Source organism: Phyllostomus discolor, chromosome 2, assembly GCF_004126475.2.
Source record: "Phyllostomus discolor isolate MPI-MPIP mPhyDis1 chromosome 2, mPhyDis1.pri.v3, whole genome shotgun sequence".
Taxonomy (NCBI): Eukaryota; Metazoa; Chordata; class Mammalia; order Chiroptera; family Phyllostomidae; genus Phyllostomus; species Phyllostomus discolor.
In genome coordinates, this window is record NC_040904.2 from 2,227,972 (window position 1) to 2,251,921 (window position 23,950).

The window sequence follows — 23,950 nt, forward strand, 5'->3', positions numbered from 1 at the left end:
TAGAGGTACTGTTACGAGTTCCTGCTCTCTGTGTAAGGGCACTGAGGAAGAGAGTGGTTAAGTGACGCCCAAGGTCACAGAGCCAGCAAGTGAGGGAGCTGGGATTCAGACCCAGTCAGTCTGGGTCCACTCGTGAGTTTTTAACGATGCGCAGCTTTTCCATTCTCTGCTACCTTTCCATGGTGGGTCTATCTAGAAACAGCACATTCACACAGACACATACTTTGCTGGACACTGTCAGGTGTTCAGTAAGTACACGTTGAATGAATGACAACTGATTATTTACTTGCCACAATCAATGATGATTAAATAGTGCACAATTTTTAAAGAGGCTATTTCTCTTGAGGCATATATCAATTTTTTTAAATTTCTACTACTTCCAAGAAAGTAACTAATTAAAAACTCAGGATGTCCTGACATTTATTGGGATGGCGGGGCTCCTTTGCAGGATGAGTTCTTTTCTGTTCCCTGCATTTGGGTGCCGGTTGGAAGGGTGGTTATGGTAGCCGGGCCTTCTAGTTGTTAGAGGCTTGTCTCAAGTCATGTCATTAATGGGATTCCTTGAACCTTGTGAAATCACTTCTGTGAAATGCTTAGGGAAACTGAATAAAATCAGCATATGGTCTTGAAAATTGAATATTTAAGTCTGTTATTCAGCCTTTTTAGAAACTACAAAAAACATTTTGTTGAGAATTTAAACTGTAAGTGCCAGGGGCATTTTAATGGGATAGGTGATTTCATTTAGTGACCTGAGTCGCCTTCTCTTTTTCAGATCGACGCCTGGGCTCAGCTCAACTCAATCCCCGGCCAGTTCACCGGAAGTACTGGAGTGCAGGTCCTGACGCAGGAGCAGTTGGCCAACACTGGTGCCCAAGCCTGGATTAAAAAGGTACATGACGTAATGCTCCACCGAATGTGTTGCATTAAAAATGCACCAAGAGGCCAGGGACTCTAACCAAGTTCCTGAGTAAACCTGCTGTGTGTGTGTACTCCAGGACGGATCCTGAAGATGGACGGCAGTCGTGAGACAATGGCCAATGCATAACTAAGGCTCAAGAGCCACTCGGTTTATACCCTGAGGTTATTTTTATTCTTGCCGTTACTTGTCTTTGGGGGGGTGGTCTTTTTAAACTGTTTTGAATGCCCATAATGTGTCTCAGGTGCTGTTCAGAATATTCCGCAGCTGCTGTTGGACTTCTAATCTTACGGTTTCGAAGCAGTGGTTCTCAAATTTTTTCTCATCCTGGGATACTTTATTACAGGTTTATTTTTTGGTGGAGCCCTCTACCACCCTAATTATCCATTCCTCCATTCCTGTGCCCTTCTCTCCCCTTCCTTAGTGCCTGCGCCCTCCTGTAAGCTCCCTCGGTCCCTAGGCCTCACCCCTCTTGTGATCTTCAGGCTCAGGTCCCTGTGGTTGTCAGCTTGGTGACAGCAAGTAGTTGGGAGGCCCCAGTGTTAGCACTGCATGTGATGAGTTTGCCGTGGGACCGGAAGGCCGGGGGAGGGGGGCTGGAGCGTGGGGTGGGCGTTGCTGAAGGGGGAAGGGTGGGGTGGGGATGGAGAGTGCTCTCCGTGGACCACCATTTAGGCCTGGTGGCCTTTGGTGGTCCACAGGCTCCATTTGAGAACCACTGATCTCATGAAAAACAAACAAACAAACAAACAAACAAAAAACCAGGATGTGTGAGACCTAAAATCAAGGGAGAGGACCGGCGCTTCGTGCTGTGAAGATGTAGGTGCTCCTGGTTTCAGATTCCTGCAGTGAGACCTGTGCACTCCACCTACGGCTGCCTCGTTGTTGGGGGAGTCTTAGGTGGTTGGGAAGGGGTTTCTGGGGAAATGCGACGTGAAGGGATGCGGCTTGCGTGGGTGGGTGGTGGTGACGTGTTTCAGGAGTACAGGCAGCACGGCCGTGCTGTGACTGGGAGGCCGTGTGGCCCGATGGGCTGGGAAGGTTTCTTGATCCCACTGTATTCCTGACTTCTTTGGAGATCACGGGCAAGTAAAGGATGGGTTCAGTCTGCACGTGTCACCTGAGGACAAGTCCTCCTTCCTGCCACTCAGGGTGGGTGGTAATTAGCAGTGCGATGAATGCCAGGGAATGAGCTGATTTCCGGAAAAAATGAGATTTTGCTTGCGTGGACCTTTTAATCTCAACATTGATTTTAGTTTTGATACCATTATCTGTGATGATTCTCTTATTAACAAATGTAAAGCATATTCTTACTTTGCCTGCCATTTGGGGGGGAAATAAGCACTCGTGTGTATATTGAATGTATAGATTTATTAAAAAACTACAACTTATGTAGTTTTTACTGGGAAGTTGGTGTTGAAAAAAGACAAGGATTCAGCAGGTTATTTTTAAGTTTGAATTAATTTTGGACTAATTACAATATTTCAAATATGAAAGTGATTTGTGTATTTGAAAAGTGGCTTTCATCTCATTGGGAAGAATTATAAATGTACATCTACTTAACAGTTCCGATTCTTTAAAACCAATACTTTTTAATCTTGAAGCTGCGTATGCAGTGCTTCAGGAAGGGCGGCTGAAGCTCGAATGGCATTTAGGTACACCATGATCAGTTGTGTGCATTACTAACTAGTTAAAAATGTTTTAATGCAATTCCATCGCAAAATTTTATTCTAAACTTATATGTAATGAAGTGCTGATCTGTAATGCTTATAACATACTTCTAAATAACATGTTAACTGTAAAAAACGAATCTTTGATAGATTCAATTGGTTCTCTGAATTTTACCTTAATTTTTAAAAATTTTCAAATTTTGTAAGCAGTTGATTTTAAATAAATAATTGGTATCATTTTAAATATGTAATTTTGAAAAATTATGATGAGATAAAGGTATGTTCATCCAACCAAATTTTTAAATTACTGAAGAAAGGAATGCTTTCAGGAGGACTCTTTGTATGCTAGTTGAAGAGTATTTGCTACTAATATCAAGGATGGAACATTTTACTGATAAAAATGAGGTAGAACATGTGAAAAAGTTGTTAGGCAACAGAAAATATAACATTTATTTTCACTGTCAAATACCACAAAACTGTCTGCTTGTTGTATTAGGAAAGTCTTTGGCTTTTTCTGCCTTGTTATATAGCCCAGTACCCTGTATCTCTTTCTATGTTACAAACTGCTTGGACTATCAACAGTCCCCTTATTTTTCAGTTTGTTGCAATTTATTCTTAGATGAAATAGGAGTTTTGTCTTTTTTTTTTGCCAGTAAAACATTTTAAAATAGTTACTGATTGAAAGAGCCTTTATTTATTTATTTTTTTTGAATGGAATGATTCGGACGTGACCTGATGAATATTGTTTGCTACCATAGTCTCACTAGATTAATCAGCTTTTTGGTGAACTGTGTACACACTCTGGGGTAAAGGAACATATTGCAGAATGGAAACCTGGGTTGTTTTGGGGTTTGTCTGTACTCTGCACAGTTGCCGTTTTTTTCAGGAGTGTTTCCTGGAAAAGAGGGGCGGACGAACCTGGAAGTAAGTAAAGTCGTTCTAGGTGTGTAGCAACAAGGCAGTTGGTATCCAGGCGTCAGCTAACTTTTCTCTCAGTACATCAGCACTGCATGGCCTGCCCCACATAAGGAACTGAACCAGGGGTATGTTTTTACCTCCATGGCTGCCTCCTTCCATCAGAGCACCTGGTCCAACTTAATGTCTACTCACACAGATCATTGGCTCGTTTTCTCCCTTAGCATGTAATTTCAAAGCTGGGGGAGAATAACACACAGTTTTACTACTGTGAAAAAACAAGATTTAAAAAACTTGGTATTAACTTAATACAGGAAAATGATTAGTGCAAACTATTTCTAGATTTACCAAAATTTTTCCCACTCTGTTGATAATGACTCCTGCTATACGTTTGCTAGAGAATGTAAATTTAAAAATTAATAACAAGGGGAAATAAAGAATGAAGGAGAGATTTTACATCACAGCATTTTCTTTAAATGGCCGTCCAGGTCAACAGTGGACGAGTGGCCGTCTGCTGTGTGCACGCGGGCGCTCTCGGGCATTGCGTGCTGCCCGCTAAGTGAAGAGAAGTGACCGGTGACTCTGCCGATGTGCGCACTCGTGAACCTTAACGACATTAAGTGCTTTGCTGCTTTGATGGAAATTATGGTTCAGTGGGTTGGATACAAGAGAGATGACTGTTCACAGAATAACCTGTGAACTTTCACCCCTCTGTATGGAAACTTGTTTCAGGGCCAAATCCTTGTAGCTGTCTTCTTGCCCCGGTCAGTGCCAGCCCTACTATTCACAACACTGCTGCTACCGAGGCCTAGGTATGTAAACGTTTAAGGAGTTTTTTAAGTCTTTTAACGTCAAGCTAGGTTTTAAAGGAATTCAAATTGAGTTTGGTATGATTACAGGGTATTTTATGTGTTTGTCTTCCATTTCTTACTGTGTAAATTGATTTTAAAGAGCTATCTTTTTTGCTTCTTAGGGATTTTCTCAGTGAAATACTTAAACTTGCTTTACGGTAGAATGGGGAAGAAAACTGGGTGATAACAGTATGCTTCGTCAGTGTCCAAACTATTTCTAAATGATTTCTGGGCTTTATTTATTAACTAGGTACACCTGGGACAATTAATGACTGTTTTAACATTGCCTTCTTTTTATTTTGCAAGCTAAGAAGAGATACCAGTGAACCTAAATAGTGGACGAAAACAGGAGTGTTCTAATTTTTTATTTTTGGAGGGGCACGAGGGCCACTGTTTTAAAACTGCCATTTATTTGCCTTATTTGACTTTCCAAATACTATTATGTTAATGTGGAGACAATTAGAACATACACACTACAGTATGTATAAGTATTTGAATTTAATTGCTGTAATAACTATAACAGATCTAGAAGTAAAATAAGATTTTTTTTTTAAAGTTACACTAAGTTTATAGTCTAATGCTAACTGTAAAATGGGGACGTTTTACCTTTCTTTCTTTGGATAGGATCAGTTCTTAAGAGCAGCCCCGGTAACTGGAGGAATGGGAGCCGTTCTAATGAGAAAAATGGGCTGGAGAGAAGGAGAAGGATTAGGAAAAAACAAAGAAGGAAATAAGGAACCTATCCTAGTTGATTTTAAGACCGACCGAAAAGGTAACAAATTTTTTGGAGACTGTTTATTCGCCTTTATCATACAGGGGTGTCAGACCTTTTGGTGTCTCTGGAAGAAGAGTTGTCTGGGGCCACCCGTTAAATGCATAAACACTAATGAAAACTGATGAGCAGGAAGGTTTTCAGTCAATTTACGGTTCTGTGTTGGGCCGCGGGTTGGACACCCTGATAGGGTTTCATCCCCTTTGCACGTCCTTTTGCTGTCCGGGGTCCTGAGCCGGAGGCGCTTGACTCTACAGCTGTTGGCTGGGGGGAAGCTGAACCCGTTTTTAGCAGCTCATATAAATACACAAGGAAACAAATGAAAATAATAAATTTTAAAAAGATAACCTGTTACATTAGTTGCTAAATATTATGGAACTCTTCCTGTATCTATGATTTAAAATCTATTTAGAAAAGTGGCCATTTTAACAGGGAATATATTATTTGTAGGATTTGATTTTGTTTTCAGATATCTTATGCCACATTTCTCTTTATTTCTTACTAAAGTTCTGCTTCGTGGCCACCTTCCATCTCCCTGTTCAAGCTCAGTGACCGAGTTCTGTTGGGTGGGGAATGGAGCCGCTGCCAGTAGTGTCACCTCTTCATAGTGCCCTGCGTGCGGGGCCCCTGGGGACTTCCCTCTGTCTGTATTAGCTACTGTCCTCAGACACCTGGCTCTGTGTGGCCTGTACGTAGTTACTAAGTATTAAAGGTGTGCCCATTCACATGGGAATGCCAACTCTGTGTGATTTATTGAAGCCCAGTTAAGCCTGACTTTTAAAACTGGAATTTACTTTCCTTATCTTTGTAATCACATAGATAAACTGAAATCAATACATTTAAGTTACTCTGTCTTAATGACTGAGGAAACCAAATAGCTCTGACCAAACTGTTTTTCTAAAATTCCTTTTGCATCAGAATTTCTACATTGTCATCCATGTAGAAACACTGTTGGCGGTTTATTTCAAATTGGAGGGAAGATACTATCATGATAATGATACTCAAAAATCGCTCTAAATAACAGACTCATCCTATGATGTATGTAGCATTAATTCAAAGGAGGTTATATTAGAAAAGGACATTATGCAAATTACACCCCATTGATATAAAGTATTGCTTGTACACACTGAATAGATTCTTTTTGTCGTAAGATAATTTATGGGGAGAAAATGTGTATGGCTGCGTCGCATGGTTCCAGGCGGCATTCCCTGGAATGGAAACATGGGCTGGGTTGGGAAAGTGCTAGCAGAAGGAGAGGTTGGGAAAGCATTGATTTTGGAAAGTAACGTAGCCAATCTGTTTTGGAAAGGGAGGTTAAGCGGTGATGGTGGTATTGGCTTTTGAGAACACCTCACACGTTGGGCAAGTCAGGACAGGCTGCCATTTGTCCACAGACAGTGTTGCTCACTTGTGTGTGACCTGAAATTCTCGCCTTTTGAGAAGCATACTTCTTAACTGAGCATCATTTTTAAAGGAACGAGCAGCAACTACTTTTTAAACTTACAGATCTGGTATTGTTAACTATGGCACTTAGTTTATATATATATATTCACATATTAAATGCTTTTGTTTTCTAAACATTTTATGTCACTTCCAGTATCAAGGTATATGAATATGTAGATTTATATGTTGAAACAGCAAAACAGAAGTCCACATGATGGACATAGAAACAAGGGTGTGGGTGTGTGCTGGGCGTTTGCTTTTAGGGCGTGGGTGGTATTCCAACAGAAGTGGCTGTTTACTGCATTGTAGTTGATAGTGATCTTTGAGATGATTTAGTGAACGCTGATTTCTTTTCAAAGGTCTCGTGGCTGTAGGAGAGCGAGCACAAAAGAGGTCCGGGAACTTCTCTGCAGCAATGAAAGATCTGTCAGGTGAGGGGTTCCCGCATGTGTCCCACCTGCAGCTTGAATTCATCATTTATTGCCACAGGCGGTGGAAATAACTGCTGACTGATTATTTTTCTCCGCAGGCAAACACCCTGTGTCTGCCCTGATGGAGATCTGCAATAAGAGGAGGTGGCAGCCACCTGAATTTCTCTTGGTCCACGACAGTGGCCCTGATCATCGCAAGCATTTTCTCTTTAGGGTAAATATAAATTTCTGCATTAATTGTATACATTTATTAATTGGATGACTTTAATGTTAGAGGGTGAGGGGCAAGTAAATGATCGGAAGATGGATATAGTTTGTGGGTTGGGAGGATATATATGTATGGGTCGAGTGGTGGGTTTTTAAACATTTAAGTATGCTTTTTAATACGACCCTTTAAAGCCCTATTTTAAAAATACATTGAAGGGGGGAAGATGTGGGCGAACTCTTGAGAATGTGGGAAATTTAGTAGTTTTATCGGGCTTTTTTTTTCCAATTTGGACACCTGCTTTTAATTTGCAGTCCCTTTCCCCAAATGATTTGCTTTTTCTGGGTTGAGAATAATTTGAGTTATTATATAGTATGGGTTTTAGATTTTACATTATTTTTCTAGCATTTAGTGATAAAATAAAAAGCTAATAGATATTAAAGTTTGATGCTGTTCTTATTGTATGTTTTTCTTGAATAGGTATTGAGAAATGGAAGCCCTTACCAGCCCAATTGTATGTTTTTCTTGAATAGGTATTGATAAATGGAAGCGCTTACCAGCCCAGCTTTGCCAGCCCTAATAAGAAGCATGCTAAAGCCACAGCAGCTACTGTGGTTCTTCAAGCAATGGGCCTTTTACCAAAGGACCTCATGGCTAATGCCACTTGCTTCAGGAGTGCCTCACGTAGATAGATTGAGGTTTTATATTAATCACTTCAGATAATTTTACTCTGCATCAAAATGTATTTCCTCTTTAATGTTGTAAATATTTGGCAATTTAAGACATTGTGTAAAAAGCAATCTGTACAAACATCTCCAGGCTTTGATTTTTGTACCATGGAAATTGTATTTAACCATACAGGGTTTTGGTATGTTTATATTGTTTACCTTAGTGATGTATTTGTTTAAGTGGCTAACATCCAAACAATTGTTTGAAGGCATCCGTAATCTTCTGTGTGGAATGTTAAATTACGCTTTTATACTGTATTTTGTACTATGATGTAACTCCCCTTCCTATGGCTAGGCTGCTGTAACACTTGCCTGTAATCAGTGAAGGGCTGTGCACCTTGTACTAGTTCACAATGGGTTCTGCTGGACAGATACTGGGGCCAGTGTTATGGAGGTAATCAAGCAAGATCTGTTCCACAGGGCTAAAGCCACCATCTCCCCTTAAGATTTTGTAGAAGTTACAAAAACAAAGTGGTATGTTGTGTGATAATCAGCACTAAGTCCTGCGTTCCTGTCAGAGCCACTTGGGCCGTGAGAAGGGAGTCAAAATGAAGTCCGACTGGGATTCTACTGCAGAGGCCAAGTACATGTGGTATGGCATTGAGTTGTGACATAGTTTTCCTTTGATGTGCATTTTGAATTTCAGCTACACCTAGATAGACGTAAAATGATAATTAAAATGCTGTAACCAACTTATCTAATAAAATTGGCACCCGGCCACTATTTTGTTGACTATGAGAAAGTTTAAGTTTACGTTGATTTTTAGGGTCTGATAGAATATTTCATGTGTATTACAGTGGTATTCATATGCTATGTCTCTAAACTTTATTTTCAAAATCTCAAGGCCCAAAATATAAACTTCTCTGGAACAATTGTGGTGTTTTATTTTCTGCATTATGAAGTGAACACATACTTCTTCACTAAATACTATTGTTTCTTTACCAATACTTTCAATTTCTAAGCATTTTTATTTAAGGAAATGAACTATACACACGCACACAAATAGCTAAAAGCACATTAAATACTACTTTGCTGTGATAGTTGAACATATACTATATGGAATACAAAGTACTCTTACCTGAATGAACATGCATTAAAATATATATATGTGAAAAACGGAGATTGTAAATCTGTAAGAAAGCAACTAAGGCATCACGACCAGCTCAGTACGCGCTGTCTGCATTTGCTTTGCTTTCTACCTTGAACACGGGAACGCCTGCTCGGGGTCCAGGCCCGTCGTTACCCTGTTTCCCGCCTGAAAGGAAACACTGACACGGATTCAGTCTTCTCTCCAGTTTATAATTAGGCCATAGGATCTAGAGTTTTCATTTAAGTTATCTGAGGTTTTTAAAAACCATGGGCTTTTCATACTTGAGTAATTAAAAATAATGATTTGAAACCTTTGACCCTACCCCTTAGTGCACGTAATAAATGTTAATGTTTGTAAACATTTTGAGTATTTTCAAGTTCTGTTCCTTTCTTTCAACTTCCAAAATGAAGTTTAAAAGCGAAAGGTACTAGAATCGTGGACTTCCTTGCCAGAAGGCCTTTTCCTCACCGACTGCTGTCAGGCTTACTTTGGCGTCAGGACCTCCAACTACACGAGTAGTCCCTCATTTCCACACTCCGCAAGGCCGACCTCCCCAGTGTCGGTGCTTGGCTCAGCTGGTCCAGAGTCTCGGGGTGCAGCCCACAGCGGGCGAGCTCCTCACGAACCGTCCCCTGTGGAAGTGCAGACACGGGTCAGCAGAAAGCACACGGTCGCCACGGGAACACGGACACAGTGGCCTGTCCGCAGTCTCACTGGTAGCGCCCAAGCAACGACCTCGGCATGCCCACAAGGGAAGGCTGCACGGTTAAATCAATACCCGTACTAATTTACGGTCAAGGAGTCACGCTCTACAGAGCTCAGGATCTGAGGAGGAAAATAACTTGCCTTTGTGGGGAAGTTTCGCTGCTGTTGAGCACCTAAGACTTCCCTCACAAGATCCTTTAGTAATGACACAAGAAAACAGGTAGCGAGCACAGTGTGGTCAGTGGAAGTAAAGCCTGGCTTGTAAGTCCTCTCCGAGACCCGCGCAGAAGGACACTGGCTGCGAGGGGACGGTGCCGCCGTGCGCGTACCTTCTCCGGGGCTCCGTCCGAGGGCGGGCAGATGTTGAACACGGCGGTCGGCTCGTGTGTGCTCAGCCCCGCAGAGAAGGAGCCGCTCTGGGAGGACCGGAGGAGCGTGGTCACGGCGTGGAGCGCGTGTGGCATGACGGGGCCTGTGATCTCCAAACTGAACTGATCTCTGTATCCAGAAATGGCTTGTGTCTTCACACTCACACTTCGTGCCTTCCAACAAATTTAGGGAAAAAAGGAAATTACGGTCATCATCTCCCAAGCTTTTGTCTCTAGCTAGAAATGTGTTCGTATCCTGTCCTCCAATTCTTGAGATTGTCAGTTTAAGCACATTCTAGAAAATACAGTTTTTTCACGTGGTATTCTGATTCAGTAATACACTTTCAATACAAAAATACTAAGAAAACAAAAAATTGATTCTACTGCTATTAACATTCAGTACAGACGTATTTACATGTCCAGTTTTTAAAAACGATACGAGCACACAGGCACACGGGCACACCCCACGCACGCTGCAGGGCTGGTTCCAGACAGACTGCTGCAATGAAGCAAGTTGAGGTCTTTCTGCTGCAGGAAGGCCTCGCCTTCAATTTGTAAAAAATGCAGCATCTGGAAAGTGCAATAAAATGAGGTATGCCTGGACAGTCACTCTGACTTATCCATGAGTGACTGTCCGGATACGTGAACTTATCCGGTTCTTCAGATCTACAATTTAACAGTCTTGGCCATATTCTTTCATTGGTTAAGAAATGAGACAAAGTAGATTACGCAACTTACGGAAAAAAAAAAAAAAAAAAAAAGAAATTAGCATCAAAATGCTTTTGTTGCCAATTACAGTTAATGAATTATTTTCATATAATCCATATGTTTTCATGTAACTACTATGACATAATTTTACATTAAAGAACTTACTGGGAGAAAAGGAAAAAAATATGCACAGGTAAAAATGCTAGGAGTTATGAAAACCAAATTTCAAGAATTTATCGAGAGAAAATACTTCTTAAGAAGCCAGGTTACTTCCGGTCAAGCTGGCCGAGTAGAGTGCTGTGCTCACTTCCTCCCACAGCCACATCCAAGTTACAGCTGAACCACAGAACCACCGCCACTCAGAGCTGCCTGAGATGCTGCTGAATGGAAGTCCTACAACGAGGGAATCAAAGCAGCAGCCATACCGAGACCGGCAGGAGGGGCACAGAAGGGGAACAGGCCGGCCCCGCACCCAGGAGGGGCTGATACAACCCGGGAGGGTTATCTCCAACGCAGAGGTGCCCCCTGAGGAGCCAGGGCCCCCGGCCCCAGGGTCCAGAGATGTCCCCGTGACTTCCGGCTGTGACAACCAGTGGGGATTATGGCTGAGTGGGAGAGGCAGTGGGGGCCACCGGAGACCCAGGTGCTGCTCCCAAAGGGCCTGCACGTGGATGTACTTGCCGGCAGCCTCGCGTGCCTTGAGGTCCGGCACTGGGGCAGCAGCTTGAAAGGCCACTGTTCCTTTGCCGGACCACCCCAGCCGTCCCCCACAGAGGTACAGGCAGGCACCGGGCCTGAGTCCCTACCAACCTGGCTCACACTGTTCACCCCATCCTGGTGACTCCCCGAGACCTGCCTCACCCAAGCCGCTTCCAGCAGCTTTTCCATACGAATGGTCTTTCTCAGTTACTACTGAGAACTTACCCCCAAATTTCTCAAAGATTCACAAACCTCAAACAAGCAGTGCTTAGCCTCAACACACCCTATGCCTCCTGCTAAGTGGCTCCAGGCCAGGCCTCGTGCTGGCCAGCCTTGGTTTGCAGCTTGGTTTCTCTGCAGCGCCTCCAAGCCCAGGATGGGAGGCAGCCAGCCACAGACAGTGCCTGACCTTGGCTTGTGCCAGGGTCCCTCCCAGGAGGTCCCAGAACCAACACACCAGGTGGCCAGCTTCAGACCACACCGGAGCACCACCTAACCCCCTCCACAAACCACACACCCACAGGGCAGCCCCGCAGGCCCCGGAGCCCGCTTTTCTCCACGGGGTCAGCCCCTGCACAGCAGGGCCTCCGCTGCCACCGAGGCCACTCCTCCCAGCCCGTCAGCCTAACGGGCAGTCTCTCCTGTCACCATGCCGACGGCAACCAGGGCTCCATTACAACAGGATGGTGTACACAACACCCGGGCTGAGGAGGGGTCACCGGGGGCCCCTGGCGCAGGTGACTTAGGGAGACCAAGCCACCGGGACCCATAGGACACCTACTGCATTAGGCCACGCCACCAAGCTCGGGAGATGTGGCAGCTCTACCTCACACACAGGAACAAATGCAGGGATGCAGCCAAAATGAGGAGACAAGGAAACACAGTCCAAATGAAAGAACAGATCAAAACTCCAGGAAAAGAACAAAGCGGAGACAAGCAATCTGCTGGTTATAAGAATGCTCAATGACTAAAATATATCACAGGGAGTCGACAGTAAAGTAAATGAAGCAGAGGATCCAATAAGCACCTCTGGAAGATTAAAAAATAAAAAAAAGAAAACACCCAATCAGAACAGAAAGAGAAGGAGAAAGAGAACCCGAACAATGAGGGTAGCTGAAAAAGCCTCTGGGACAACTGCGAGCTCCCACCACTTGCGTCGCGGTGGCACCGGGAGGAGGAGAGCACGGAGCTGAAGACGTGTGTGAAAATGGAACGATGAGACCCTGCCCTAAGCTGGTGAGGGAACAAGACACACGAGTGCAGAAGCGCAGAGAGTCCCAAACAAAGTGAACCCAAAGAGGACCACACCGAGACACGTCATCATCAAAGTGCCAAAGGTTATAAAGACGAAGAGAGAACCTTAAAAGCAGCGAGAGAAAGCAGGGAGCTCCCTACAAGGGAGTGCCCATAAGCCTGTCAGCTGGTTTCCCAACAGAAACTTTGCAGGCTGGAAGGGACTGGCAAGGAGTATGGAAAGTTATGGAAACCAGGGGCCTACATCCAGGATTCCTCTACCCAGCAAAGCTCTCATTCAGAATCAGAGGGCAGATGAAGAGCTTCCCAGAGAAGATAAAGCTGAAGAAGTTCATCACCACCAAATCAGTATTAAAAGATACATTAAAAGTCTTAAAAAATAAAAAGGAAAATAAAAGAATATGAATGAAATGGCGATAACTATCCCTATCGATAATGACATTAAATGTAAGTAAACGGAGTCAATGCTCCAGTGAGGAGACACGGGGCAGCGTGGGTGAGAGTTCAAGGCCCATGCACATGCCGCCTACAAAGAGCCACCGCAGATGTAAGGCCACGCGTGCAGACGGAGCGTAAAGGGGCGGGAAAAGAGGTTTCGTGCAAGTGGAAATTTAAAAAGCTGGGGTAGCGATACTTGTATCAGGCGAAACAGGCTATAAAACAAAGGCTGTAACAAGAAACGAAGAAGGACCCAGTGATTCCACTTCTGGGTGGAATCAAAAGAAACACAAGACGCTAATTCAGAAAGACACGCGCACCCCTTCGTTGACTGCAGCACTGGGAAGAGCCAGGACGTCAGGGCCGCCCATGAGCCCACCGAAAGACGAGTGGGCGGAGACGTGGTGCACGGGCCCAGTGGATCCACGCGGCCACGACAAAGAGTGAGACCCCGCCGCCTGCACCAACGTGCACGGCCCTGGAAGGCGTCACGCTCAGTGAACTCGGACAGAGAAAGACAAATACATCGCATTTACCTTATACGCGGAATCTAAAAAAACCCAAGCGAACGAACAAGCAACAGAAACCAACTCAGATACAGAAAACAGACGGAGGGCGGCCACGTGGGAGGGAGTAGGACACGCGGACGGCCAGTTACAAGGTGCCGGGGACTCGAAGTGCAGCACAGGGTCCCGGCCAGAACACCCCACGGTACCACGCGGGCACCGGTACACTCACTGGGGTGGTCACTTCCCGAGACACACACGTGTCTAATCACTATGTCGTATGCCCGAAACGAACACAACAGTGTACGTCAACCTTACTCGAAAAAGTTATTTTAAGCAAAGGAGCTAGGTTATGAGGGTCAGTGTAGAATTCCTTTCTTTCACCCCCTCCTTTATTACCTTAAGCATTTGCATTGTGGCACCTCGGAAGGCGATCGGGGACAGGAGGGTTGGTGGAAGTCCGGCCTGTGGGCCCGAGGCAGCAATTAAACTCTTGCAGTTGATCAGAAAGTTCAGCAACATGAAGGTGTTTGCTCCTTTCACCAACACAACAGACTCAGGCCTGTGATCCATCTGCACTTCATGCTTCTCTTTACGCCTGAAGGCAGCCGTCAAGGAAACGGCCACCGCGGACCCTGCGCCAGTGGGGAACGCGGTTCTGACTCTGAACCCGCTGGGACCCCCCACTTCCCCGTTCCAAACTGGAAATCCTCTCACGACTCCGTCTTCCCTGAGATCACAAGGCATGTTTCAATCCAAAGGACTTTTCTGTAACCTGGCCATTTGCTAGAAACTGTCATCTAACACAACTTTCTTTTTGGTCAAAAGTTATGTTCTGTTCCCTTCACAATCTTAACCAAAATGAAATATTTTCACTTTTTAAAATATAGCTTCATAACTATCCATAGTTTATTGGTATTTAGGGGTTTGTTATTTATTGCCATGAGGGAAAATTAGTTCTAATATGATCTTAAGATAATTTAAGATTACAGTCAAATAAAACTGCATTGCTCACTAACTGCACTGAATAAAAGTCAATTCTACTTAACAGCAAATGAAAGGATACAGCTTGATAGACAGTATGTCTGGTTTTTTAATTTTATCTTGCACACCCATCTCTTCCAGCCAGGAAAGACTTTCTTCTTCATCCTCATCGCTCACGGCTTGCTCCCTGGAAAGTCACTCCAGTTAGAGTTCCCACGCCACGAGCCCGTGCGCTCCGCAGACGCGCGGCGCGGCATCACTAAGTCGCGGGGGACGTGGGTACTCGAGGCACATACCCCCCGTGTCCCGTGCTCGTTCCAGATGCTCTCGTCTCATGGCCCCTTTCTCTTACCAAAGGCAGAGAAAATTCAATACCTGCACGAGAACAGAAAAACGTAACTGAGTTGTCTTCACTATAATTTAGAAGAACCTAGCAGGTGTTACCCCACACTTTTACAGTATGAGGTTTGGAAATGTGTCTCTACGCCCAATGAATTAAGGCAGTAGCTTTCCAGCTTTTATTTTTTATTTTTCAATTACAGCTTCCATTCAGTATTACTTTGCATTAGCAGCCCACAACACCCCTTTCTCCTTGTTCAGCAAAAAACATCATCTCACGACATGCGGTGTTCTTTCATAAAATAAATTCTACTGTTTCATTTTTTCAGTAAGTGCCAACTGAACCTACTAAATAGACCTCACGGTCCATTCATGGGCTGACCCGGTTTGAAAATTATTATTAAAAGGGGGAAGGTGATTTGTACTATGAAGGAATTTCTAGAGGAGTATATTCAGACAGGGACTTTCCAACTCAGTGTGTGTTCACCGACCAGTGAAGGGAACCCCATTAACTTCAAGCTATGCATAAGGGACAGCTCTAATAGCTGAAACAAGAATCAGAAAGGAATCAAATATTCCCTAAAATAACATAGGTGAAACCAGTAGAAGACAATCCAGCTGATAAAAGGTACTTTCGGCTCTCAAGGAAAGGGTCTGGTGTGGGGTGTGGGGTCCCGTTCTGTCCGAGGGCCCTACCTTCATTTCTCATGGCCTCTCGCACTCCTCTGGTGGTGGGGGACATGAGCGCCGTGGCCGCCCCGCTCCCCGCCAGCCCCGCCGCGCGGAAGAGCACCGTGAACTGGTAGGTGCACACGTAGAAGTAGGGGCAGAGCCTCGCCTTCAGGAGGTTATACAGAGAAGTGAAGCTCACAGACCTGCGGAGAGACCGGACTTCTTTAGGTGCTCCGACCTTTAGCTCCACATCCCATTTAACACTGTGCAAGTCAGTCCGATACTCCGGCAGGGGTCAGATATCACGGACAGTGGCTGTGCTTTCTGCCCTCACAGACCACGTGGCTTCTGAAGAACAGAGACTGCCGGTGGGGCTTGCGGTGACTTCTATATCCTCAGTGCTCACCGCATAAGCACAGCCACCTTTTCTTTAATAAAACATGGTTGATAACTTGTTGGTAAGTATCTTTGAGCAGCTTCTGCAGAGAATGTTACAGAATTTTATGTTTAGGTGTATTTATCAAACACTTAAGTACTTTTCGTAACTGCACAAAGAGTGAAGTAAGAGCTGAAGAGTAAACAATTTAAATGTGAGTTATTAATAGTTTCAGTAAAATCATTCAGAAGTACATGGAGACGCTTCTACAAGTAGACATGCCCCATCATACATGAATAAAATGAGGAGCAAACGCTGCTGAAATGAAAGTCCACTACAGGGCTGCACAGGTGTTTAGGAATCTCACCAGTCGTTCATTAACACGCGCTGCAGGGTTCCGTCGTCTGCCCAAGGGCTTGCCTTTCCCGACATTCTCCTGTCAGCCCCAATGCGAGGGAACAGGGTCAGCCAGGGAAAGGCGGGGTGCAGCCAGTAGACGAGGCTCTGCTGGAAAGCACAGCGCAGCTCGGTGGAGAGTTTGGGATCCTGAAATCCAGAGACATTGCACAGGTTTCTCCCCATTAGGAGCACAAAACCTCATTAAAAAGACACTGAACACACCAAACGTTTATCTTTACTGTTTCCTATAGGGAAGCGTTAATAAGCGGTGGAGGGGCTCCCGTGTAGTTTATTTTCCCCTGGGAATACCCTTCTCGCCAGCATCTGCAGTCTGCACTCACACGTGGTCGGGAACACCACCCTGCCCCGACCGCCCTTGAGGACAACACCTGTCTATCTCATCAGGAGGGCGGCGTGCGTGTGCACGGCTCACACACCATTCACCGCCCTCCCCTCCCAACACTGAAAAGTAGCCAGTAAAAACGGATGATTTGAATATAAGATCACCCTGATCGATTTACTGAAAAAGATGAACCAACGTCTCTTTTAGGTAATCCCTTGTATCCTAGTTTGAGCAGCTTGAAAGTAACGCTACTCTCTAAAAACACTCTGGAACTCACGAACTCTAGTAAATTTACAACAGGCCATCACCTGGGGAGCAAGAGCGAGTGCATTTTAAACAAGAGTATTCATTCATTAGCCGAGAGAACCCAGGAAAATAGCTTTCACTTCTTTTCCTTCTATTTTCTTTCTCAAAAGACCTTACAAAGGAACGGTTTAGTTCAAACTACCCCTTGCTGCAGCATTATTTCTCAGGACAGGTCTCTGAACGTAACAGGCAGTTGTTACCGGATCTGATTAAAACTATATAAATGCATCGTTTGGGAAATACAAAATTTCCAAGTCTTTGTGCCTTTAAATGTCAGGAGAAAAAGTTAATGGAAACAGATATGCCCGACACTTCGCAGAGAAGTGTTTCACACCGAACTGGCTCCTGGGACACGGCGCTGCTCTGGCGAGAGTGCCCCGCAGACCTGCAAGCTCCGGGGCAGGGTCCCGCCTGCCCCGCGGCAGTGCTGCGCGAGGCCTTCTGCCTCCTCCTGCGCTTTGAAGTGGTCCGCCCAGGCGAAGGGCTGGGAAGAGGTGAAGAGGAGTCGAGTCTTAATGCTCCAGTCCGCAGGCAGCTCTGTGCCCTCCGAGGGCGGGGTGTCAGATTCGGAGAGTGATCCCCCGGAAGTCTTTTGGAGGGCAAGCACAAAAATTAGTAGAGTGCCAGGGAGCAACCTCCCATCTACAGATTTATTAAGCAACACACACATGGTCATTGAAATGTCAAAACTTTAGAAAATGTGCAGTAAGAAACCAAACATGCACCACACACCACGAAAGGTCTGGACAGTGAGCCACACTGGACTGCCGCTCCCGGCAGCTGCCCTGGGCAGAGGGCATGGGGGTGGGGCAGGGGGCCCATTTCACTCTCAGGGTAAACAGTTCAGCATACTCTGTGCAGTTTAGTTACAAGAGGCATGTGCTACTTTCATCATTATAATTTAAGAAACAGAAACTACTACTGATGTTGCTATCAAAGCAGAAATAAATATCCCAAGTATTTAAAAAACACCCCTTAACCCACAAAGACCCTGAAACCAGGGCTAAGCTGCCCCTGCAGGTAACTTAGGTGGGGCTACTGTGGACAAGTCCAACAGTATTCTCCACAATAATTTTTTCCAGGTGGCATCTCTCTCTCTCCCTCCCTCTCTCTCTCACACACACACACACACACACACACGCACGCACGCACAAGGGGCAACATTTCCGGCAGAGCCAGAGAAGGACCGGAGTCAGGGGACCGCTGCAAACCGACTGGCCTGCCGCAGGGAACAGCATCGTGGGGGCGTTGGCGGTGTCAGCAAGGTTCAGGGCCGCCACTTCTGGGGAGAGGGCTTGGGGAGGGGGACGTGGGGGCGGGGTTGGAAGAGTCAGTGAAAACCTAAGTGTGCCCACCGTGTTTGCCCCCCGGAGGCCCCCAGCCGGTCGCGCCCAGGGCGGCTCGCTTGGGCCCTCGGCGACACCTCTGTCCATGTTGCAAGAAGGTGCATTCTCATGACATTTAAAAAGTATTACCTGGATGAATTCGTCAACCGCTATTCCTTCAGGAAATTTCTCTTCCCGGAGCAAATCGTTTTCTTGATTAGAATCTGAAAACTGGGGTTACAGAAGTGACCTCTGTAAAAGCCGGGGTTCATTCGCTCGGAGTCCGCGATCAGCCTCGCAAGGCGGGCGAGTCCCTCCGCGGTGCAAGCGCGGGTTCCCCGCGCACCCGAATCAACCACCGGGGCGAGCCGCAGGTCACTGGGGGCATCTGCGCGCCCAACGCTGCTGCCCGCAGCTCCAGGGAGCCTGCGTCCTCGCCCTCCGCCCGTACACAGCGGCCACCGGAGTGCAGGGGGGCTGCTCCCCACGCCCCAACGCCGGGACCTCGCGCCGCGCCGCGCCGCGCCCCGCAGCGCCAGCCCGGCCCCGCGCCGGCTCCCTCCCCGAACACGACCGCTGCCTCCCGTCTCCAGCGCGCAGCCCTCGCCCGCGGGCGCCCACACTCACCGGGCCCGGCGCCTGCTGCGGGCCGCGGGGCGGCACGTCGAGGGGCTCCGCGGCGGCCCGCGGCCGGTTGTCCAGGCGGGCGAAGGGGTTCCTCCCGGCAGGGCCCGGGCCGCCGCCGCCTCTGCCCGCCGCCGCCGCCGCCGGGAAGGGGCGCAGAGGCAGCCCGGCCGCCAGGGCAGCGCGGCGGGGCTCCGGCTCCGGTCGCTCCCCGGAAGAGAGGTCGGCCCCAAAGCTCCGGACCCTCTTCCGTCGCAGCCGCAAGGTCTCGGGCGGCTTTTTGAAACTGGGCGAGTAGCCGGGCACCGAGAACGCCATGACGCGAGGCGACGGCGGCGGCGGCCCTGGAGAAAACCTCAGAGCCGCTTCCCGCGCGCGCTGACCCCGCCCCCGCCACGTCCCCGCCCCCCGTGGCGCCGCGCCTGCGCCGCGGGCCGCCTCCCAGGCACCCCTCCCCCACACCCGCGCATGCGCAGCGTGGGCTGCTCCGCGGCCGGGCGGGCCCGGACGCCGCCCGGACTCCGCTAACGGGACCGTGGCCGTCGTCGGGTCCCGGCTGCTAAGTAGCCAGGAAGCCCCGGGCCAGGGTGCGGGCCTGCGCTCCTCTGTAGGGGTGCGACGGGCCGCGCATGGCGCCTGCTTGACTAGGAGACGTCAGAGGGCAGAGGCGACCGGAACTAGCGAGGGCCCGCGGGTCCTCGTCATCCCCAGACCGACGCCACCGGAACCCGCGCCGCCGCCCCCCGCGCGCGCGGCGCGCTGCCACGCTCCAGCTGGCTCCCGAGGAAACCCTCGAGTGAAAGAATATCTGAAAAACAATTCGCGTGCCTGTGGGCTAGGTCCTCTGAGATTCGCAAGTTTACGACTAAGCGGCGGCGGCGCCCGGCGCCGAGGAAGCGGGTGCTGAGAACAGAGCTCACACGCGTCGTTTGGACACACCACACAGCCACCAGCTTTATCAACAGGGGGCGCGGCGCGGCGCGGCGGCGCTGGAAGTTTCCTCCCCGGACAGCGTTTTGTAACGGAGGCAAATGTATAAAAGCAGGAATGGAAAACGCTTCCAGGCATTTCTTTTAGGTCAGGGGCGTGCAACTCATTGTCGCCGGGGCCACCGCACCCTCGCGGTGGCCGCCCAAGGGCGGAATGTAACTCTAGGACCTTGTGCACGGAACAGCTCGTGACCAGTTAGGCTGCCGCGGCCGCCGCCAGGGAGAAGAAACGGGGCGGGCCTGGTGTTCGCCACCCGTGCTCCCGGTGATGCTCGTAGACTGGTCGTGGCCGTTTGTCCGGGAATTTTGAAACACTTTTGAAGTATCTGAAACAACAGCATCTTGTCTCAGCCAGCAGGAAAACATGCCTGAAAATAGAACACTTGCTTTTGTCTTCCTTGACTTTTCTGAGCATTCCCAAGGAAACTGGCTTCAGCTGCTGGAATGGGCTAATCCAACCGAGGTGTGGGAAAGAACAACATTAAAATCGAACGACTTGCTTTTTTCTTCCTTGATTTTTCTGAACAACTTCCATGGACACTTTCGCCTCATGCAGCGGGATGGGTTCCTCCAAACGCGGCCTGGGGGAGAGGGACATTATCTGATGAGTGCAGCGCAGAGAATGGTGGGTATACATCAACGGTTTGTTCTTTAAAATATTTTACTTATTTTTAGAGAGGGGGAGGGAGGGAGGGAGAAAGCAAGGGAGGGAAACATCAGCGTGTGGTTGCCTCTCGTGCGCCCCCTACTGGGGACCTGGCCCACAGTCCAGGCCTGTGCCCTGACTGGGAATCGAACCGGCGACGCTGTGGTTCACAGGCCGGCATACACTCCGCTGAGCCGCACCAGTCGGGGCCAGTCGTTTTAAACAGTACAAACTTGTCCATTAGTGTGTCTGCCCTTAAAGATGGTTAAATTTTGAGGGGGGAAAACACCTGCTTGACCCACTCCCTCTTTTTTGATAGACAGATCCAAGCGTGGCACTTCTCCCCGCCTTCTCCCCGCCTTCTCCCCGTTCTCCAGCTGCGGGCTGCCTCCGGTGGCTGGGCAGGGCCAGGAGGGGCAGCGGGACCGCAGGGAGGGAGGCGCAGCTGCCACTTCCGCCTCAGAGAACACCTCCTGGTGCATCACAAGGTAAACCGCGAGAATACTGAGGAGCAGCCATTTAAACAAAACAATAAAGTGTGGAGGCAATAGGTGTGCTGTGAAAGCTGAAACGGAAATAGAAACGCCAGCCCACCTCCTTGAGTAGAGAGGAATAAAGACCATGGTTGGGTAACTCAGCGTACCTGAAAACACCAGCTGATAGCTTCTCCATCACATCTTTTAAGATACGTAGCTGGAAGGATGTTAAGGTAGTGATGTGAAATAGGGTTCAATAAAAGCCATTCAGTCAGCAGGAGATGCTAGGCAGGTCACTTTTTTTTTTCCATTAAGTTTAGCACTCTCAAAAATTAAAACTGTAAGTCGCAGAGACTCTCAGCTGTCCAGTGTATTGCTAGAGAAGGGAAACGGGGAAGCGCTGTGCGAGTGGCGGCGACAGCGCCGTGGAGGCCGGGCCCCAGAGAACTCGGCCCGAGGGCAGGGAGGGCAGGGCTGTGGGCAGGGAGGGCAGGGCTGTGGGCAGGGAGGGCAGGGCTGTGCCGAGTGAGGAAGGCCCGCGCTCTCCCAGAGGCGGGGCAGTGGGGCGGTCCGCTTCGCCTCTGCGTCACTCGTGCTACTCTTAGTGACACAATTGTAGCACTTGCATTCCTCACCTTGGGTGCAGGTTTACTTACTAAATGGCTCCAGACTCAGAATTTGTGTCTGTACAGATACATGTCACTAGGAGTCAGACTACCATAAAATTTTTAAAAACCTAGCCGTTTAGTTGACATCCTCATCTTGGAAGGGAGAGGCCAGGTCACTGCTAGTGCTGCAGGACTGCTCACGGTGCAGGACCACACAGGCGGAAGGAGCTCTCCCGGGCCACCCCCGGGCAGCAGGCGGCCCGCGTGGGAACGGAGGGGGCTTGTGCGAGCGAGGCCTGAACTCTGAGTCCGGACTGGAGAAAATGGGAACTAGAAAGTAGGAACATAAGACACTTAAAATGTTTTTAAAAGGACCTAGAGAATATTGATTCATTTATTCATACTATGATAAATTCTCTTTCTGCTTCTGTTGCTGAAATCGCTAACAGTATGGGTGAGACAGTATGTGTGTGTCGTGTATATTTCTGATTTTTGCAAACTTAACCTCATTTCATTTAAGCGTGTCATGTTTCAACAAGGCCCACAGGTTTGTTACATACGTTAGAATCAGCTTTGGTGGGGAAGGAGAGGTAGTTCGGGGAATTAAGTAACACAGGCAACGCAGCCATGTGAGATTGAAAACACTGGCTTTTCTTTCTTTAATCCTCACCCGAGCACACACTCCTTAATCCCAGTGAGAGAGGAAGGGGGGAGGGGGGAGAGAAAAACATCGACCCGGTGGGGATCAAACCCACAACCCACGCATGTGCCCTGACCAGCAATCGAACCCACAACCTTTTAGTGTATATATGGGATGATGCTCCAACCTGCTGAGCCACCCAGCCAGGGCAACATGCTGTTACTTTTAATAAACGGTGTTCTCGTAATACATCATGGTGTTCTTGATTATAATGTTACTGGACCTTTTTGCTTTAAATTGAAATTCAGACAGTAACTTCTAGAAAGCTAAAAATGAAGCTTATTTCCTAAACTTATTAAGAGAATATTTAATCAGAAATACCTTAATCCCATACCCTTGCTACATCCAGGAGATTTTGGGGTTTTGAATAGCTCTCTTTGAAAGCCACAACGGCCAGTGCACGGAGGACACCCTAACGGAAGGCTCTGTGCCTCTGCCCGCGCTCCTGGAGGCCGCCCCTTGCACACGCCACTCAAGGAGGCACACACTCAGCGAAGGGAGAGCACGGGGCTCAGTGGAGGACGTGCACGGCTCTTTCTTCAGGCACAGGCACCCTGTGTTAAGTTACGGGAACTTGTTTTCTATCCAAAATTTTAAAAAGATTTTATTTATTTACTTTTAGAGAGAGGGGAAGGGAAAGAGAAAGAAACTGAAACATCCATGTGTGGTTGCCTCTCACATGCCCCCTACTGGGGACCTGGCCCGCAGCCCAGGCATGTGTCCTGACTGGGGATTGAACCAGTGACCCTTTGGTTCACAGGCCAGTGCTCAATCCATTGAGCCACACCAGCCAGGGCCAATTTGTTAATAATTTTACCAAGTGCAGCTGGTCTTAGGACCATCTTCTTAGAAATAGAAGGATTATTTGTAAGTAGACCTTGCTCTAAAGAGGTTTGGACCTTTCTTTTGGAACTGCTTTCATATTCTCAAGAAAACTTTTCATTACTTTTACCAAAACTAGAATGTTTTGCCTGCCTTCACCAGATTTGTCTCCAAGTAACTTCCAATTAAAGAAACCGAACTTGCCTTAGCTGCTGTGGCTCAATGGATTGAGCGCCGGCCTGTCAACTGGAAGGCTGCAGGTCTGATTTCTAGTCAGGGCACACGCTTGGGTTGCCAGCCGGGTCCCCAGTAGCGGGTGTGTGAGAGGCAGCCTATCAGTCTTGCACATGTTTCTTTTCCTCTCTTTCTCCTTCCCTTCCCCTCTGCCTAAATGAATACAATCTTAAACAAAATAAATAAAAAAATCAAACTCGTCTTCATCTCATGAAGAATTCCTAGCACTGATCATCTTAAAAGCGCCCCACAATCTCCTTAACTGGGATGCATGTTCAGGAAGGTTTTGCACAGTGGTGCCATCCCAGGAGCAAGGATGCAGCTGCTCAAGGTGACACAGAGTTTCTGTGATGCAGGTCAAAAACAGGACAAGATGTTCCAGTAACTTAGGATCGACCTCCCATCCAG

General features: G+C 47.7%; 3 protein-coding genes across 14 annotated transcripts in view; 1 reads left to right on the plus strand and 2 right to left on the minus strand.

Annotated features, from left to right (window-relative positions):
• The window catches only part of SON (SON DNA and RNA binding protein), a 32,516-nt gene extending 23,713 nt beyond the window's left edge, over positions 1-8,803 (plus strand). For 3 of the 9 annotated variants that reach the window (XM_036017186.1, XM_036017191.1, XM_036017196.1), the window contains 5 exons: positions 773-889; positions 4,977-5,124; positions 6,927-6,998; positions 7,097-7,212; positions 7,737-8,803. In XM_036017186.1, the coding sequence (XP_035873079.1) occupies positions 773-889; positions 4,977-5,124; positions 6,927-6,998; positions 7,097-7,212; positions 7,737-7,895 (612 nt within the window). In that variant the 3' untranslated portion in view covers positions 7,896-8,803. Of the gene's footprint in view, positions 1-772; positions 890-995; positions 3,789-4,233; positions 4,314-4,976; positions 5,125-6,926; positions 6,999-7,096; positions 7,213-7,683 lie in introns of those variants that run through there. The other 6 variants (XR_004901089.1, XR_004901090.1, XM_036017202.1 and 3 more) reach the window with 4 other exon arrangements.
• Positions 8,804-9,209: 406 nt separating this feature from the next.
• Positions 9,210-19,463, minus strand: DONSON (DNA replication fork stabilization factor DONSON). The gene is made up of 10 exons (XM_028503959.2): positions 19,071-19,463; positions 18,594-18,674; positions 17,504-17,707; positions 16,438-16,616; positions 15,719-15,897; positions 14,980-15,058; positions 14,766-14,870; positions 14,099-14,297; positions 10,056-10,268; positions 9,210-9,653 (listed from the first exon to the last, which is right to left on the minus strand). The coding sequence occupies exons 1-10, from the start codon at positions 19,383-19,385 to the stop codon at positions 9,516-9,518; spliced, it is 1,692 nt and encodes a 563-aa protein (XP_028359760.1). The 5' UTR covers positions 19,386-19,463; the 3' UTR covers positions 9,210-9,515.
• A 610-nt stretch (positions 19,464-20,073) lies between these two features.
• Positions 20,074-23,950, minus strand: part of CRYZL1 (crystallin zeta like 1) — a 32,861-nt gene continuing 28,984 nt past the window's right edge. For 2 of the 4 annotated variants that reach the window (XM_036017263.1, XM_036017255.1), the window contains 2 exons: positions 21,346-21,391; positions 20,297-20,637 (listed from right to left, as the gene is read on the minus strand). In XM_036017263.1, coding sequence (XP_035873156.1) covers positions 20,538-20,637; positions 21,346-21,391 — 146 coding nt within the window. In that variant the 3' untranslated portion in view covers positions 20,297-20,537. Of the gene's footprint in view, positions 20,638-21,345; positions 21,396-23,950 lie in introns of all 4 variants that reach the window. The other 2 variants (XM_028503951.2, XM_036017266.1) reach the window with 2 other exon arrangements.